The 18,276-nt window shown below is 42.2% G+C and overlaps 1 protein-coding gene and 1 non-coding gene across 8 annotated transcripts in view; one reads left to right on the top strand and one right to left on the bottom strand.

Moving 5' to 3' along the window:
- The window catches only part of Lin54 (lin-54 DREAM MuvB core complex component), a 73,114-nt gene that overhangs the window by 28,961 nt on the left and 25,877 nt on the right, over nt 1-18,276 (top strand). For all 7 annotated transcript variants that reach the window (XM_028867265.2, XM_028867269.2, XM_037209219.1 and 4 more), the window contains exon 4: nt 5,996-6,138. In XM_028867265.2, coding sequence (XP_028723098.1) covers nt 5,996-6,138 — 143 coding nt within the window. The remainder of the gene's footprint in view (nt 1-5,995; nt 6,139-18,276) is intronic.
- Nucleotides 4,229-4,351, bottom strand: LOC114691893. Its single transcript, XR_003734294.1, has one exon. It is a non-coding gene; the product is annotated as a small nucleolar RNA SNORA40 (small nucleolar RNA).

Genomic DNA, 18,276 nt, shown 5'->3' with positions numbered 1-18,276 from the left:
TGTCCAGGTAAAATCATAGAACATTGATGATGTGATTTTGAGTATGATATCCCTTTATAACATTGATTGTTTTGTACTTGCCTTGCTTCACATGCTGTAAGGTCTTCAAGTCCATCTGTGTTAGGGTGTGTTTGAATTTATTTCCTTTTAAAAGGCAGAACAGAGTGTTGTATGTGTGTACAAGATTGATGGTAGTTCTTTAATGTTTGTCATTTTGGCACTGAAGCTGTTTAGGTTGGTGAGTGTTGTTGAGTGAGTATGTGTATCTTAAAGACAGTGTAGTAATATGTAAAAGCTACTGGAAGATTGGGCTTTCATTCTTGGCTCTTGAGTTGATTTTCTCTGTGATCTTGGATAATTATTTTATTTGTTCATCTTGTGGGAGAGTGGTGTTCACACACAGTCTTCTTTAGCCCAGATGGGGCTCAAAGCTTACTGTGTAGCTGAGGCTGACCTTGAGCTCCTGATTTTTCTGCCTCCTGTCTTCCAAGTGCTGGGATTGCAGGTGTGGGATACTCTACCTGGTTTTGTTTGTCTTATTTCTTTAAAATATGAATACCATCACCTCACATGATCATTGAGATGGTTAAATGAGATTAGCGGACCCTGTTACGAGAGCTTCTAAGATGGTGGGTTACTTCATGGTAGCAATCTTTGTTGTTGTGTAAAAACATCCACCAATGAATTGATCACTCTTAGAATCTGGGCTGAGCTGGGCATGGTGGCATGTGCCAATATTCTCATTTGGAATGCTGAGACAGGAGGATTACTGTGGGTTTGAGATCAGTGGGTTCCAGGACGACCTGGGTTACAGACAGACCCTGTCTCAAAAAACCAACCAAACAAAAAAGTCTTATAATTTAATTTCAAGGTAAAATTATATTACTTGTATACTTCCTTGAATTTGCAGAGTTTAAGATGAATAGTGTTAAGGGTTAGATTAGAAAATCACAAATGCCCTGAATATGGAAGCTCATATCTCTAATCCTCACATTTTGGAGGCTGAGACAGGATGGTTGCTGTGGATTCTAGGCCAGCCAGAACTCAACAGCATGATCCTGTCTCAAAGGGAAAGAGCATGACAGCAGCTGGCATGATACCCAGTGGGCAAAGGCTCCGCCACCATGCCTCACCACACGGGCTTGATCTCTGAGACCCACACGGGGGAAGGAGAGAGCTGACTCACCCAGGGTGTCTTCTGATTTGCACAAGCACATCATGGCCTGTGAACAACCAGACTCACACCACTAAATGAATAATCCAGCAGATTTCTCAAAAACAATAACTTGAGTTTTAAAGTATATCATGAAATATTCAAATATTTGGCCAAAGTTATGCATCAAGCTGTATTTGCCCCTGTGCTGTATCACAGGTTTTCAGAAGGGACCTCTTTCCATCCACAGCATCAACAGCTCATTTGTGTTGTTCATCCTAAGAGGGCGTGACTTCCCCCCAAGAGAACATCAAGGCTTTATTGGCCAGTTATGTGGCAGTCCCACACTGCCAACTAGGTACCAGGATTTAAAGAGCCTGTGATCTCTTCTTGAGGCTTAAGAGCCAGGAGAGTCATTCTTGGGTGTAAGTTCGGTGTTCCCAGCCCTTAGGAGCCAGCCTGGGCACCTGGGAACATCTGTGCAAACCTGCCTTTCTGTACTGTTGGAGAAAGAGGAGGGCTCAGCTCATCCTTGGCTACACTGTGTAAAGTTCTAGGCCAGCCTGGGCTACCCAAGAGCCTGTCCTGGATTCAAACCCTAAAGTAGAAACCCGGAATTCCCTTTGTAGTAAGGGCCTGTCTTCTCAGGGTTATTCTCCATTTAATGTCCATTCAGAAGTGGTTCAGGAGTAGGAGGAATCGGATTCCCTCCTACCCTAGCCTGCCTCACATAGGGAGGGCAGTCCACCAGGACCCACACTGTAACACATGTACTCATCTTCATCTTGAATTGCCTGTGAGACCAAGCTCCTGGAAGGCTTGTTGGGAGGGGGGTGTGCTTCCAGGGCCCTCAGAGAGGTAGGAGAACACACTCACATTGTGGCTTGTGCACATGTGCAATAATAAATCTTATTTTAAAAACAAAATTGTCCCAGCACTTGGGAGGCAGAGCCAGGCGGATCTCTGTGAGTTCGAGTCCAGCCTGGTCTCCAAAGCGAGTTCCAGGAAAGGCGCAAAACTACACAGAGAAACCCTCTCTCCAAAAACAAAAAAATAAAACAAAAAAATAAAAAAATTGTACACTTCATTTGCGTGTGTGGGTGTGTGTGCCCATGCATGTACCCAAAACTGAGTGCAAGCCCTTGTGTACCTTAGAGTATGTGTGGAGGTCGCAAGACAACTTGAGACAGTCCCATCTCTTCCACCGCGTGGAGTCAGGCACCTTACTCAGATGTTCCCCCAGGCTCAGTGGCAGGTGCCTTACCCACTGAGCCATCCCACCAGACACAATAAGCCTGAGAGGAAAAGGGAAGGAATCACAGGTGGAAACTTAGTTGGGGTATCCAAAATCCAGATAGGGTTCTCGGAGACTTACTCACAAAATGGAATCACTTTTCCCTGAGGCAGAAGGGGATTCACCCCTTCCTCAAGCAGATCATCATACTCACAGCTTACATTAAATCTTGTAAAGAGTAGCCAGTTAATATAGGGTTTGTAGGCTGGGGCGTAACAAGTGATGGAACACTTGTCTGAAGTGCTAGAGCCTAGGTTTGTTCTATAGTGACCCACACCTCTATCCCAGAAGGTGACATCTGTGAGCAGGAGCATTGAGTGGCTACTTGTTCTGAATTCCTACTCTGGGACACAGGTTATAGCTGCTGAAGCGGTCTGACCGTGTGCCCATCTTGCCCAATCCCTGAGTTCAGGGTGCTTCAGCACCTCAACTGACTTCCTGGGTAACTGTCTGTGCCCAGCTGCTGTCAGGGACTTCCACTCTCACTCCCCTGTCCCTCTCCCTGCACCTGAGTGCAAGGGGACACCTCCAGTTGGTGTAAAGGGCCAGCAGCACTCTCACCAGCCTTATTTCCCAGGAGAGCACTGGCTCCCAGCGGGCCCAGCCCAACACTGGAGTTGGTGTCCTAAGGCAGGGATCTGTGAAGGGCACAGTGGACAGCAGAAGAAAGGAAGCAAACTTTGGCTTCTGTTTTCTTCCTTACCTACAGTTTGCTTTAAATTTTAAAATATTACTGTGTCGGTAGTGTGGGTGTGTGGAAATCAAGGACAACTTTCAGAATAGGATTTTCTGTTTTTTCTTTCCGAAATGAAATGAGGATTGAACTCAGGTCATCAGGTTTGGGTGGGAAGTGTCTTTACCCACTGAGCCATCTTGCCAGCCCTCTGCAGCATAATTTTTGCCCCGTGTTAGATGATTCCCCCTAGTATTAGTTATCTTTAAGATCTGAGATTGTCTGAGTGTGTTTTCTGGAGAGCTGGTACAGTACACACTGCTCCAGTTCGGCTCCTGCACCCACACAGGCTGCCCACACTAGCTGTACCTCCCGCTCCTCTGCACCTAGGGGCAGTCACCTGTGTGCACAATGTATACTTAGACACACACAAGGCTGGAGGTGTGGCCTAGTGGCAGGCAGCAAATCTGCCTACACACACACACACACACACACACACACACACACACACAGAGTTTTTTTAATTTTTAGAGAAATTAGCATGATGAAATTTAATTACACTCTTCAGTCAGCTTAGGCAAGTGTTCATCTTGACCAGTCTTACTTCCTAAACCCTCTATCCCTTCCATCCATGCACTGTTTTAAAGCAATTTCAGACACTAAGTTTTTTCCTGTAAATCACCTTAATCTACAACATAAATATATTTATAAAGCCAACCATAACAATATCAATATTCATAAAAACCAGTGACCTTAACGGTAGGTTCTAAATATCATAAAATACCACTGCCAATTTCAATTTAATAAAATCACTTTGATGTTAATATTTTCAAATACTTAAAGAAATAGTGTTTACGCCGGGCGGTGGTGGCGCACGCCTTTAATTCCAGCACTCGGGAGGCAGAGGCAGGCGGATCTCTGTGAGTTCGAGGCCAGCCTGGGCTACCAAGTGAGTTCCAGGAAAAGCGCAAAGCTACATAGAGAAACCCTGTCTCGAAAAACCAAAAAAAAAAAAAAAAAAAAAAAAAAAAGAAAGAAAGAAAGAAATAGTGTTTATTATTGTTGACTATGCTGTTTTCAATTTTTTAAGATTTAAAAAGATTTTTACTACATTCTTTATCATGCATATCAAAATTCAGGCTGAACAATGAGTTCTGTATTGCAGAGGATTTATTTTTGTACCCAGCTTTAAGTCTTTGGTTACAAGTTAAACAAAAACTCAAACAAGCCAGGCGGTGATGGCACAAGCTTTTAATCCAAGCACTTAGGATGTAAATAGGTGGATCTGAGTTCAAAGCCAGCCTGGTCTGCAGAATGAGTTGTGGGACAGCCAGGACTACGCAGAAAAACCCTGTCTGAAGAAAAAAAAAACAAACCAGCACCAAAAATGTCATACAGATGCTATAATATGTACAATTGTTAAAAAATAATAAAAATAAAATCTTTTTAAAAAGTGAATGTTTCCTGAAAGACAATACCATTTAAAATGAAGTATTAATACCTAAAGCAATGAGTGACATTCCCAGTTTATTCATAACTCAGTTGCCAATGACTCTAGTTAACCTCAAGACTGGCAAGGGCATCAGGTCAGAGGCGCAAGTGCAGTGTACTCCAGATGGGAGAATCAGAATACTTGGTGAGCAGCAGCAATGATTATTCTATGGACTCCTTCAGGAGTTCAGAGCTCCAGGGCTGGGGCTGACCATAGGTACAATGGTTATTCCATGGACTCTTTCAGGAGTTCAGAGCTCCAGGGCTGCGCCTGACCATAGGTGAAGGCACCTGAGAGGAAAGAGGATCAGACCTTTGGAATTAGAGGTCTAGAATGGCTTTGTGTTCTCTTCTCACTGAGGAGAGAATAAAACTTCCTGATATTTCACCTATTGAAATATGGCTTCCAGTTCCCTAAGTCATCCAGACACCTTGCATTTCCCCAGGGTTGTTTCAGAAGAGTTATTATCCAAGACAGAGCGAAGTGTGGGATCTGGCCAGGGCAGCTAGATGAAATTTTTCCTTCCCTTTTGCTGCTCTAAAATCAGTGTCCAGGTTTGTCCATTCAATTATAGCTTTTATTTTTACTTACGTGTGTGTGTGTGTGTGTGCGCGCGCGCGCGCGCTGTCATATTTGTGTGGGTACCTTCAGAGGCCAGAAGAGGGAGGGCATTATTAGGTCCCATAGAGCTGAAGTTACAGGGAGTTGTGAGTCACTTGATGCGGGTTCTGGGCTCTGACCCTGGTCCTCTGGAAGAGTAGCAAGTACTGTTAACAACTGAGCCATCTCTCTGGCCCCCAGTATTTTTTTTAAGTGTCTGTATGAGTTTTGTTTTTGTTTTTTGAGTCTGATGTATTCCTGGCTAGTTTATTTCTATGTAGCTGAGAATGACCTTGATCCTCAGGTCTCTGCCTTCCCAGTAGTGCCCCATCTTTCCTGGTTTATGAGGTTCTAGGGAGAGATCCATGGCTTCCTGCATGCTTGGCAAGCACTCTGCCAACTAAGCTGCGTGCCAGCAGAACTGTGGATCTTAATTTTGCCCTGCACGGTTTAAATTCAAATAGGAAGACAGCCATGGGACAGGTGAAGTTCAGATAGGAAGACAGCCATGGGACAGGTGAAGTTCAGAAGCAGACTCAGGGCAGAAGCCCTGAGTTGTCTCAAGCTCGCTCTCTGATGGATATGGCTTAACTGTGTTTCGGAGCGTCTTCTTAGGTAATCCTTGGGTTCACTGTAGTTCATTAGGGTCTCACTAATGTCTCTAAAGTCATATATTGGTATATGTGAAACTAAAGCCCTTGTATATATAGGTCGTCATCATGTAAGTAAGTGTTTATAACTATTACTAAATCCATCAACTGATGGGCTGCCTCTCATTTGCAGGTAGGGTTCTTTCACAGTCTACCCCTGGAACTCCATCAAAGACCATAACAATATCGGAAAGTGGCGTTATTGGATCAACTTTAAATTCTACAACACAGACACCAAATAAGATAGCCATCTCACCTCTGAAGTCACCAAATAAGGTAAAAAATGAAATCAGTCACAAATGCCAGATATTGTGATTGCTGCCTTTATTGTTTTACAAGAAACTTCAAATACTTTAATTTTCATATATTTCCAAGTAGATATAGGAACTCAGTGAATACAGGATTAATTCAGTAATCAAATTGTTTACTTTCTTTTCTTGCTTATTGTTTAAGACTTGGTCTACTCTGTAACCCTAGGTGGCTGGCCTAGGACTCAATGTCTCCTGCTTCTGCCTCCCAGGTGTGGTGATCAAGGCCCCCCATTCCCCCCACTTTTCCCCCTCTCTCTGAGCTATATCCTCAACCACAAACAAGGAGTTTTTGCTAGTAAAGATTTTATCTTAAACGCTTGGTGCCATGTGGTGGCGGCACATGCCTTTAATCCCAGCACTCAGGAGGCAGAGGCAGGTGGATCTCTGTGAGTTCGAGGCCAGCCTGGGCTACAGAGTGAGTTCCAGGACAGGCTTCAAAGCTACACAGAGAAACCTTGTCTTGAAAAACCAAAAACCAAAACAAAACAAAAAAACACTTGGTAACAGAGTAATCATTGGTGATTTTTATGGCCCTTATGAATATACTTTTTTTTTTTTTTAAATAAAGTATATGATGTGGTTAGTTATTCTTCAGCTAGTATTTAGCAAAATTACTCTTGGGTAGTAATAAACATATGTAGTAAGTTTGTAGTTATAAAATGCTAAAGTAGCCATTTCTTTATGGAGATGTGAGTTTTTGCTAGATAATATTCAGTACTAGAAAAGGATATTAGATGTTGCTAAGCATATTATCAGTATATTTGAAGCTTAACTACAATTTATTCAAAGTATTTGAAAGCTTTTCATGTTTTGTTTTCATTCTAAGGTGGCAAGTATCTAACTTACTTCTCTAAGACAGACTGGTGTCATTATACCAATGTAGAAAAGCATACAAAGCAGGTATATTTTAAAAGCCACTTGGGTGGAAAATGTTTTTGTTTTTTTTTTCCCTGTGAGATACCACCCTATGATTCTGGAAATACATTATCTTTTGTCCCTGACTTTTTCCTTGATTTACAGCTATTCATAAATTAAACAAAATTGAATGTTTGCTTTATATGATATGTAAATATGGTATCTCATACAGCTTATTAAAGTAGGCATCCACATGCAATAATAGACAGTTTTCTGCAATAGAATGGAGTCAGCGAATTGTTTCAGGCATAATGGTAAGCCCAGGAGCTAAAACTTAAATAAGGGTTTTAACTTCAAGGAGTTCAGTAAGAACATTAGATGGAAGCATGAAAAGTTGTCTATAGAATTTTAATGATTACAAGTAGACTGGTGTGTGTGTGTGTGTGTGTGTGTGTGTGTGTGTGTGTGTGTGTGTGTGTGTGTGTTCATGACCAAGATTTATACAGAGAAGGCTATTCTTGTTTTGTTTTGCCTTCAGTCTCTATAGCCTCGGCTGTGCTTGAACTCAGGGCCTCTCTCATAACTGTGAGAGAGATAAATTGAGGAAATACACTCACAATTACAGAACAGAGTAGACAGCTGAACTTGTCCTCTGATCTGACCGGGAGCCAATCCACCTCACAAGCAGGAGCAGGGAGAAGGGGCATGTGACCCTTCTCCAGCTCCTTATTAGAGGTCATGTAATTGTGTAGTGGTATTTGCTCTGCCCATGACCTTGGGCTATACACAATTCTGCAGATCTGAGTCAATGCCCAGCAAGAAAAAGAAATAAGAGATTAAAGTGAATGTGCAAACTTATCACAGTTCACTCATTTACATTAATATGCACATATAAAATGTAAAGACCACACCACAGTTGAGCTGTTAGAATTAAGGATTAAATTTAGCAAGATGACTGGACATATGGCCAGTGTGTGTTGTTTCTTCAGGACTTGGGATGCAGCTCATTTGGTGCAGGTGCTTGCCTAGCATACATGAAGCCCTGGGTTTGGTTCCCAGCAGTGAATAAAAGTGGACATGATCACACACACCTGCAATCTCAGTGGAGGCTGGTGACCCAGAAGTTGGAGGTCAAGCCAAGCCTCAGTACACCAGCTTGGAATCATGTCTTTAAAAAAAAAAAGTGTGTGTGTGTGTGTGTGTGTATGTGTGTCTGGACCCCCCCCCCATGTGTGCATAACATACACACACACACACACATACACATTTCTATCTATTGTACTATATTAATTTGCATTAGGTATATATATATATGTATATATATATAATTTTAAAAATTATTTTGGTGCTGGGAATTGAACTAAAGTATCATACATTCTGAGCCCAGGTTTTATCACTGAGCTGTATGCTCCTGCTTCATTTAACCAGTGTTACATAGTTTTTATTGTAGAACTTTCACTTTTCTGGTTAAATATATGCGTCAGTATTGTGGGGTTTGTGTTTGTTTTGGTGACTGTTGTAAATGTGGTTGCTTTCCTGATGCTGTTTTAGAGAGCTTGCTGCTCTTGGCCTGAGGTAGTACTGGTGGGTTTTATCTGTGGAAGGCCTGTCCAGAAACTGTTGAATTTGTTCCTTAGTGTTAGCCAGGTCTTCAGGTTTTCTGGCAGAGCCCTCTGGTTTGCATGTGTAAGAGCATGTCATCTGCTGACAGTGACAATCTGACTTCCTCTCCACTGTCCACAGTGTTTCTTCTCTTCCCGCATACTCTGTACGGCACTTGCAGCACTTCATTGAGTAACGAGTAAAAGGGGCTTTTCCCCTTGTTTGAGATGTTTAGAGAGAAAGTTCTTGGTTCTTCCTCATCAGAAAACTAGCTGTTGTATTTTTGGATATGGCCTTATGTGTTTAAGTATGTTCCTTCTGGTCCTTGAAAGCCCTATCCCAAAGGGTTACAAAGTTTCATAAAAATCTTTCTTTTTCTTTTGTATCTGTTGAGATGATCACATGGTTGGTTGCTTACATTTATTGATCGTTGCTGTTTCTGTCTTACTTTGTAGTCCAGGCTGTCCTGGAGCTCTGTGTAGCCCAGATTAGCCTCCAGCTCAGGGCAGTCCTCCTCTCTCCATGAATGCTGTAGGTAACACCTTTAAGGTGCTGTGTTGTTGATGTCGTAGTTACTGTTTCATGGCACTGGGGACCTAGCTTAGGCAAACCCCGTGTCAATAACCCATTCCCCTTGATCAGTTGGCTAGTAGTCTGTTGAGGATTTTTGCATCTGGATTTGTCAAAGATGCCTGCCCATAGCTTTCTTTTGTGGTTGTATTCTTATTTACTTTTGTTGTTGCAATAGTACTGACCACATAGAATATCTTTGGAAGAATTCTTTGATTTTTTTTGTACTAATTTAAACAAATTTGGTATGTGCTATAAATGTTTTAGTTGAATTCAGCAGGGAAGCTATCTGGCCCTGTCTTTATCTTTGAGAGGACTGAAGAAAGGATTTGGGAAACTGATTTAGTCTCCTTGCTTGTTACTGGTTTCTTCAGGTTGATTCTGTGTTTTTCTGAACAGTCGTTGTATAGTTGTTGATGGTCATTCCTAGTGATGATTGTATTCCTGTGACGGCAGTTGGAATCTCTCCTTTTCACTGCTATCTTTGTTTTCTTTCTGAGATGGGATCTTATTGAGTAACCCAGCTGGCCTCATGCTTACTCTAATAGCCAGGTTAACCTGGAGTTAGAGTCTTCTTGCCTTGGCCTCTCAAGTGCTGGGACATGCACCCCAAAGCTTAGTTGAGGGTACCTCCCCAGACATCGCTCTTGTATATGTGAGTAAATCAGGAGTTACTGCTCTCCTTCCGCCATACTGTCCTAGGAACTGAACTCAGGCCCTCAGGCGTGGGGTAAGCCCCTCACCCACTGAGCCATCTCACTCACTTGCCTTCCGGACTTTCCTTTCAAGTCTCATTCTGTAGCTCAGGCTAGCCTGGAACTCTTTCCAAATATTGGAATTGCAGGTATGAGGCACTGTGCCCAGAAGTGCTTTTTTTTTTTTTTTCTGTTGAGACAGGGTCCCTCCGTTATGTAACCCTGGCTGTCTTGCAGCTTGATATATAGACCAGGCTGGCTTGAATTTGCCTGCTTTCTGCCTCTGAGTGCTGAGATTAAAGGCATGTGCTACCACACCCAGGGTCTCCATTTTTATCTCTGGCTAAGCATTTATCATGTATTTTCTAGAATAACTATACTGTTGTAGCTTTAGTTTCTCGTGCATTTTTATTTTTGCATGTTTACTTTTGCTGGGATCTTTGTTATTATTTTCTCCTAACCTATGGTCTGGTTTGTTCCATTTCTAGTTTCTTAAAATGTAACATACGTTGTGTTTTGATATCTTTCCGGTTTTTGATGTGCTGTATTTCCATTTTCATTTTTTCAAGAAATTTAAAACATTTCCTCTTGGTTTCCATAATCTATTGGTTATTTCAGAATAACTAGGATGATATGGTGGTACACACCTGTAATCCCTGTACTTGAGAGGCTGAGGCAGAAGGATGGAGACTTCAAGGCCAGCCTGGGCTAAGTTTAAGACCATCTCAAAAAAGAAAATAAAGAGCTTGCTTTTCATGTATTTATATGATTTTCAAAGTTTTATTATCGTACCGATTTCTAGTCTTGCTGCATTGAGATTGGAAAAAACATGAGGTGTGATTTCAGGATTCAAATTTTGTTGAGCTTTTTTCCATGACTATATGATGTGTCTTGGAAAATGTTGCACATGGTAATGAGAAAAAAGTGTAATTTATAAGGATTGGGTGGAATGTTCTGTTGGTGTTTTTTAGGTCCATTTGGTCTAGGCTGAAGCTTAAGTGATGTTTCTCTTGGTTTTCTGTCTGGATGACATTGCTGACACTGGGGTGTTAGGGTCCTTACTGGAACTGTGTGGAGTCTGCCCCTTCCTGCTCTGACACTGTATTTGTGTATAGCTACAATTGTTCCTTTTTCCTGATTGCCTCTTTATCCTTCTGACAGTTTGATTGTCAGACAGTGGTCTTTTGTAGATGTAACCAAACCGTCTTATTAAAATAAGAAACACAGAACCAATGTAAAAGAGAAAGCTGAGAGGTCAGAGCGCAGAGCTAAAATCTTACCTCCTGCAGTGCTCCTAGCTTCCCCGAAAAAGAGCTACTTCCTGTGTGTCTGTCTTTAAATAGTCTTTCTGTTCTGCCTTCTCATTGTTTGTAAACCCAAACACGTGACTGCCTCGTCACTGCCTGTAGGTACCGCCCTCCAGGTCTTAAAGGTGTATGTCTCCAATGCTGGCTGTATCCTTAAACACACAGAGATCTACCTAGCTCTTCTACCAAGTGCTGGGAATAAAGGCGTGCGCTGCTGCTGCTGCCGCCGCCGCCGCCGCCGCCGCCGCCACCACCACGCTCTTGCTATGGCTCTAATAGCTCTGACCCCCAGGCAACTTTATTTATTAACATACAATGAAAATCACATTTCAGTACAATTAGATTACCACCATAGTCTTCTTTATTGCTCCTTACTGTTTGTGAATTGAAATCTGTTTTACTTCATATAAATATAGCCACTCCTACCTCTTTTGGATTGTTTGCTTGGAATACTCCTATTCTGCCTCTTTGTGTTCTTTTGTGTTAGAAGTGAGGTCAGTTTCTTACAACAGCGTGTGGTTGGGCCTTATTTTTTCATCCAGTTAGTTGGTGTGTCTTAATAGAATTTCACATTTAAGGTTAGTACATGCAGGTAATGTGTTTTCTCTTTCTATGGTTTTTCGAGGTAGGGTTTCCCTGTGCATCTCTAGCTGTCCTGGAACTCACTTTGTAGACCAGGCTGGCCCCAAACTCACAGAGATCCGCCCACCTCTGCCTCCTGAGTGCTGGGATTAAAGACGTGCACCACCACTGCCTGGCATTTTGTTGTTTTATTATTCTTTCTCCCTCTTGTTTTTGTTTTTGTTTTCAAGACAGGGTTTCTCTGTGTAGCTTTGCGCCTTTCCTGGAGCTCACTTGGTAGCCCAGGCTGGCCTCGAACTCATAGAGATCCGCCCACCTCTGCCCTCCTGAGTGCTGGGGATTAAAGGCGTGCGCCACCGCCGCCCGGCCTCTTTCTCCCTCTTGCACACTCTTCCTTTATGATTAAGTAATTTACTGTAGTAATGTGTTTTGATTCCAGATTATTTTGGTCTCTATTGAAGAGTATTTCTTTATGGTTACCATTAAGCTTACAGTAAAACTTATTTTGATTGTAACAAACTGTTTTGAAATTATTTCAGCTTAAGCTTATCAAAAGACATAAAAAGAAATACAGAGAGTATATATGCTATTACAAATTGTGTCTGGTGTGGTGGTACATGTCTAACCCCTGCGTTCTAGAGGCAGAGCAGGTGGAGCTCTGTGAGTGTGAGGCCAGCCTGGTCTACCGAGTGAGTTTAAGGCCAGCCAGAGAGGCTCCATAGAGAAACCTTGTCTTTAAATAAGTAAATGAATCTTGCATCCGTAGGGCCAGGGTGATGGTCCAACAGGCAGAAGTCCTTGATGCACGCCTGGTAGCCTGAGTTTGTTCTTCAGGACCCCCATGGGAGAAGAAGAGAACTGGCTTCTGCAGTTTGTCCTCTGCCCTCCACACTAGTGCAGTGCTATCTACACGTATGTGTACATCACCCAAATAAATAACTAAATGTAAAAAACAACACCAAATTGCATTCTAGTACCTGGGAGGCTGAGGCAGGAGGATTGCCACAACATCAAGGCCAAGTTAGCCAGGGCTACAATTAAGACTCATATAAAAAACAAAGAAGTATTATAGAAGAATTTCAAGAGTGTAAATGTAATGGTCTCTCTCTCTCTTTTTGTCTTTGTCTCTCTTTCTCTCTGTGTCTGTCTGTACTTGAAACAGTCTCACTGTATGGCTGTCCTGAAACTAGCTATGTATGAAACCACACTGGCCTTGAACTCACAAAGATTCCCTACTTTTGACTCCTGAGTGCCGGGATTAAAGGTGTCGCTCTCTTTGCCTGGGTACAGTAAAAAATTTTAGATGCAGCCGGGCGGTGGTGACACACGCCTTTAATCCCAGCACTCGGGAGGCAGAGGCAGGCGCATCTCTGTGAGTTCAAGGCCAGCCTGGTCTACAGAGTGAGTTCTAGGAAAGGCGCAAAACTACACAGAGAAACCCTGTCTCGAAAAACAAAAACAAACAAACAAACAAACAAAAATTAAATAAATAAATAAATAAATTAGATGCTATGGAATTCAGATACAAGTTTATAAAAGAAAAGACAAAATACAAAATTTTCACTGCTATATATAGTCTGTTTCAAAGAATGCAATGAATAATCAGTTAATTATTAACAATATGTTACGATACCAACACAATTACCCTGATGCTCCTGGAAGATTGAGGCACAAGGATCCTGCATTCAAGGCCAGTCTAGGCATCTAGTGAAACCTTTGTCAGAGAAGGGGTGGAGGAAGATGGCTCTTGGGTTTAATGGGATGCACTTTAAAAACGGATATAACCATCTATTTTCACATGCTGCTATTTCATAGACTAGAAGATGGCATAGGCTAGAATTTACAATTGGCTGAGTAAAGCTTCAGTCTTCCACTGGGCTGAAAGAGACGAAGACACAGGAAAGGCACATGAGGGAGGCTTTTACAGAGCACACCAGACAGTAAGCACTTTACTGGGTAAAATTCAGTTGTATCACTTTATTTTATGCCAAGAAGAACAAAGATATATCTGACTTTATGCTTAAAAAGCAGAAGTACAGATTTTTCGTAAGCAACGGGTAGTCTTTAATATTATAATTATTTGTATTTTTTACACTAAAGTGCTACATTCACATGGGTTATTGTCCTTAGCTAGGCAGAGGTTACCTGGGAGGTTAAATAATGATAAGGGCTTCCTGTTATAAGGAATTGTCATGCTCAGTTGTCGGCGGCTGTCAAGGTCTGCGGTTTTGTGTGCCCTCTGCTGACACCATGGAAGCCACTGAAGGGCTTGCGGTGGGTAGGTGACAAACTGAATGCAAGTAAAGCAGAGTCTTGAAAGTATTGACGTTGTGGTTAGAGTAATTGATGCAGAGGTACGGGGAAGAGGGGCAGATGTTGACTAAAGAAGCAAATGGAATTCTTAGCCCATAGTGTTTTTTGCTAGAGTATATTGCAGTTGGCTTGTTTATACACTTTAATAGTCGCCATTTCTAAACTAAACATATTATTTATGAAATTTTATTTTAGGTTCATTTATCTTATTTTATGTTTGTGATGTTTTGCCTGCATTTATGTATCTGTATGTCTGGTGCTCTCAGAGCTCAGAATAGGGTGTTGGATCCTGTGCTGGCTGATTTTGTCAACTTAACACAAATCTAGACAGATCTAGGAAGAGGGAATCTTAATTGAAAAAATGCCTGTGTAAGATTGGCATGTAGGCAAGTCTGTAAGGCATTTTCTTTTTCCTTTTTCTTTTTTCTTTCTTTCTTTTTTTTTTTTTTTTTTTTGAGATAGGATTTTTCTGTGTAGTCTTGGCTGTCCTGGAACTTACTCTAGACCAGGCTGGCCTCGAACTCAGGAATTGACCTGCTTCTGCTTTATGTAGGTTTGGGTTACCATGCCTGGCTATAATGACTTTTCTTGATTAATGATTGGTGTGAGAGACCTTGCTCCCTGGGGCAGTGCCACTCCTGGGCAGATGGTCCTGGGTTGTTTAAGAAAGCAGGCTGACATCATCAGAGAAGCTTCCTCCTGCAGCAGGTGGGAGCAAATGCAGAGACTTGCAAACAGACCTTACCTAGAGGGTGTGGAACACTCAGCCCTAAATGGGCGTGTCTCCATCAAATCCCTCCCCTCAGGGCTCAGGGAACCACGTGGAAGAGGAGGCAGGAAGAGTGTAAGAGCCAGAGATGGGATGGAGGACACCAGGAGAACAAAGCCCTCTAAATCAACATGAGCAAAGCTCATATGAACTCACAGAGACTGAGGCTACATGCACAGGTCCTGCACAGGTCTGTGCCAGGTCCTATGCATATATATTATGGCTTCCAGTTTAGTGTTTTTATGGGATTCCTGAATGTGAGAATGGGTGGGTCTTTGATTCTTGTGCTTTCTCTTGGGCTCTTTTCCTTGTGTTTGTCTTGTTTAACACTAATATGATTGTTTATGTTTTAATCTTAATTATATTTTGCTATGTTATGTTTTATTTTTATCTCTTAGAAGCCTTTCTTTTTGAATGAGAGATAGACAGGAGAGATAGATCCCCATGGGCGGGAGATGGGGAGAAACTGGGAGAAGTAGAGGAAGGGGAAACCATAACCAAAATATATTATGTGAGAAAAAATATATTTTCAATAAAAGGAAATTTAAAAAAGATAAAGGAAGAAGGCAGGCTGAGCAAGCCATGAGGAGCAAGCCAGTAAGCAGCACCCCTCTGTTGTTAGCTGTTTTTACTCTTTGGGAGGCCGCCACCCAGCTCCCAAATAATCACACACAGACTTAGTCTTTCTTATGAATGCCCGGCCTTAGCTTGGCTTGTTGCTAGCCAGCTTTTCTTAAATTATTATGTCTACCTTTTGCCTCTGGGCATTTACCTTTCTCTATTCTAGATTCCTTTCTTTACTTCTTACTCTGTGGTTTGCTGGGTAGCTGGGTGACTGGCCTCTGGTGCCCTCTCTCCTTTTCTCACTCCTTTGATCTTCTCTTCCCAGATTTCTCCTCCTATATATTCTCTTTGCCTATATATTCTTTTGCCTTGCTATTGGCCATTCAGCTATTTATTAATTAGACCAATCAGGTAAAATAACATAGCTTCACAGAGTTAAACAAATGCAACAAAAAAGAATGCAATTTGCAGGGCGGTGGTGGCACACGCCTTTAATCCCAGTACTCAGGAGGCAGAAGCAGGCAAGTCTCTGAGTTTGAGGCCAGGTAGTCTACAGAATGAGATCCAGAACAGGCATCAAAGCTACACAGAGAAACCTTGTCTCAGAAAACAAAACAAAACAAAAGAATGCAACTTAATATTCCACAGTACTCCTCTATGGCCTCTGCTTCAGTTCCTGCCTCCAGGTTGCTGCCTTGGGTTCCTGCCCTTCTTCCTTTGTTGGTAGACTGTGATGTGTAGTTGTAAAATGAAGCGAACTCTTTCCTCCTCCAGTTGCTCTGGTTATAGTGTTTTATCACAACAGTAGAAACCCTAACTAAGATGGATCTCCTGGAGTTGGAGTAGGGATGATTGGGAGCTGCTGTGAGTTCAGGGAACAGAACCAGGTTTTCCTCCAGAGCAGACAGTATTCTTAGCTGCTGGGCCATCTCTCCACCCCCAACTAGTTTTCCAACATAAGGAAAGAAGATGTGAAAAAGAAAGAAAAAGGGGATAGGTACGTCCTAGTGTTCACCCACCACTTAGAAGCATAGACTGAAGACCTACTGTATGTTAGTTAGGGCAGTACTCTTTTTAGGGAAAGGTGGATATATGAAACCTAAAGGTCTATGTAGTGTAAAGAAAATATAATTTTAACAATGAGCCAAATAATGGTACAAACATAAAATTTCAAAATCAAGAAAAGATAAAAGGGGTGGGTCGATGGCTCAGCAGGGCAGGCTCCTCCTGCCAAGGAAGGACCTGAGGACCTGAGCACCTGAGCTTGGTTTTGGGGACCCACATGGTGGACAAGAACACCAGCTCCAATGGTGCATCAGCTCCAGTGGGGAACACTGGAGGATGTGTCCCAGCATGGGAACACTGGCCTGAGCTATGTTTTCGTATAGATGTGTTTCTGGATAGACGTCAGCCACAAGAGCACAGGACTGGAGATGAGGAACATGTTACAGCCACTGTGATTCGAGGTGGTAATGGCTTGGAATGGAGAGGAAATAAACAGGGTCAGATGATGAATAATCTACAAAACAAAGCAAGTTTAGGACTAGTTGCCTTCCTAATTAGAAGGAGGTATGCACCTGCAGTGAGGTGCTAAAGTCAGAGAATGCTAGTCACTTAGTGTCTGACTGGCAGACAGGGGCAGGCGAAGGCTCCTGAAACCAGTTCTGGGTGTTCTACAAACATCTGGCAGGAAGTGATCTGAGCGGTGACGGTACAGCAACGCTGAAAGTTAGCACCGAGTTTGAGAAGTGGCCCCAAAGGTGGTCACTTATGCTGTGAGGCCTCTGTATAATTTGAAGAGAAAGGATGTTCTTTTCCTTGTATTCTGCTATAAGCCAGCAAGAGTGAACTAGAGTAGGATCCTTTGAGTTCTCTGAATTTGTATTTTGTTTTTTGTTGGTGTTTTGTTTTAATTTAATTACAATGTATTGTGTGTGTGTGCTTGTGTTTGTGTTGGAGTGTGCATGGAAATCAGGACAGTTTGCTGGGAGCTTCACATATGTTCAACAAGTGCTTGATCATTGAACTACATCCTTAGACCTGATAGGAAGATCTTCAAACAAAAAACTTTAAACTGAAATTAAGAGTTCAGCAGTTTAGATGCATAGTAAGAACAAAGCTCCTTCCTTCCTTTTTGAATTTCCTGTCAATAGACCCACATTTAAGAAAATCCCACAGTGAATTCTTGAGGCAAAAGGTAAAGTAAGAAACATAAAGAAAATAGGATAGTAAAAGTAAGTTTGTAGGGGCTGGAGAGATGGCTCAGAGGTTAAGAGCACTACTTGCTCTTCCAGAGGTCCTGAGTTCAATTCCCAGCAACCACATGGTGGCTCACAACCATCTGTAATGAGATCTGGTGCCCTCTTCTGGCCTGTGGGGATATGTACAGACAGAACAATGTATACATAATAAATAAATAAATCTTAAAAAAAAAAAAAAGTAAGTTTGTAGATGTGCAAAACTAGTACCGTAAGACATTTGTGTGTGAGATGTCAGGGTCACGTCTAGGCCTTGTACATGCCAGACCAGTAAGGACGGTAGCACTGAGCAACATTCCCAAAGCTCATAGAATATTAGCCCAAAGAAGACAAAAAAGGAGAGAGAGAAACACCAAAAGGTTAAATTATTTGAAAGGAGACTGCAGTGAGTGATTGAAATGAAATATGTGACTGTATGTATGACATGTAAATAGACTTGGGCCAGCGATGCCTTAGTGGCTTTAAGTGCTGGCTGTACAGGTCTTGGCAACCTGAGTTGATCACCAGGAAGAAAACTGACTCGAATCCTCTTATCTCTGACCTCCAGGTCCATGTTATGGCACACATGTGTCTGTCCTCACCCAGGCA

The sequence above is a fragment of the Peromyscus leucopus genome, chromosome 10 (genome assembly GCF_004664715.2).
Source record: "Peromyscus leucopus breed LL Stock chromosome 10, UCI_PerLeu_2.1, whole genome shotgun sequence".
In the NCBI taxonomy this organism is placed as follows: domain Eukaryota; kingdom Metazoa; phylum Chordata; class Mammalia; order Rodentia; family Cricetidae; genus Peromyscus; species Peromyscus leucopus.
Note: the sequence above shows the minus strand (reverse complement) of the source record. Positions and strands in the feature narration are given on the sequence as shown.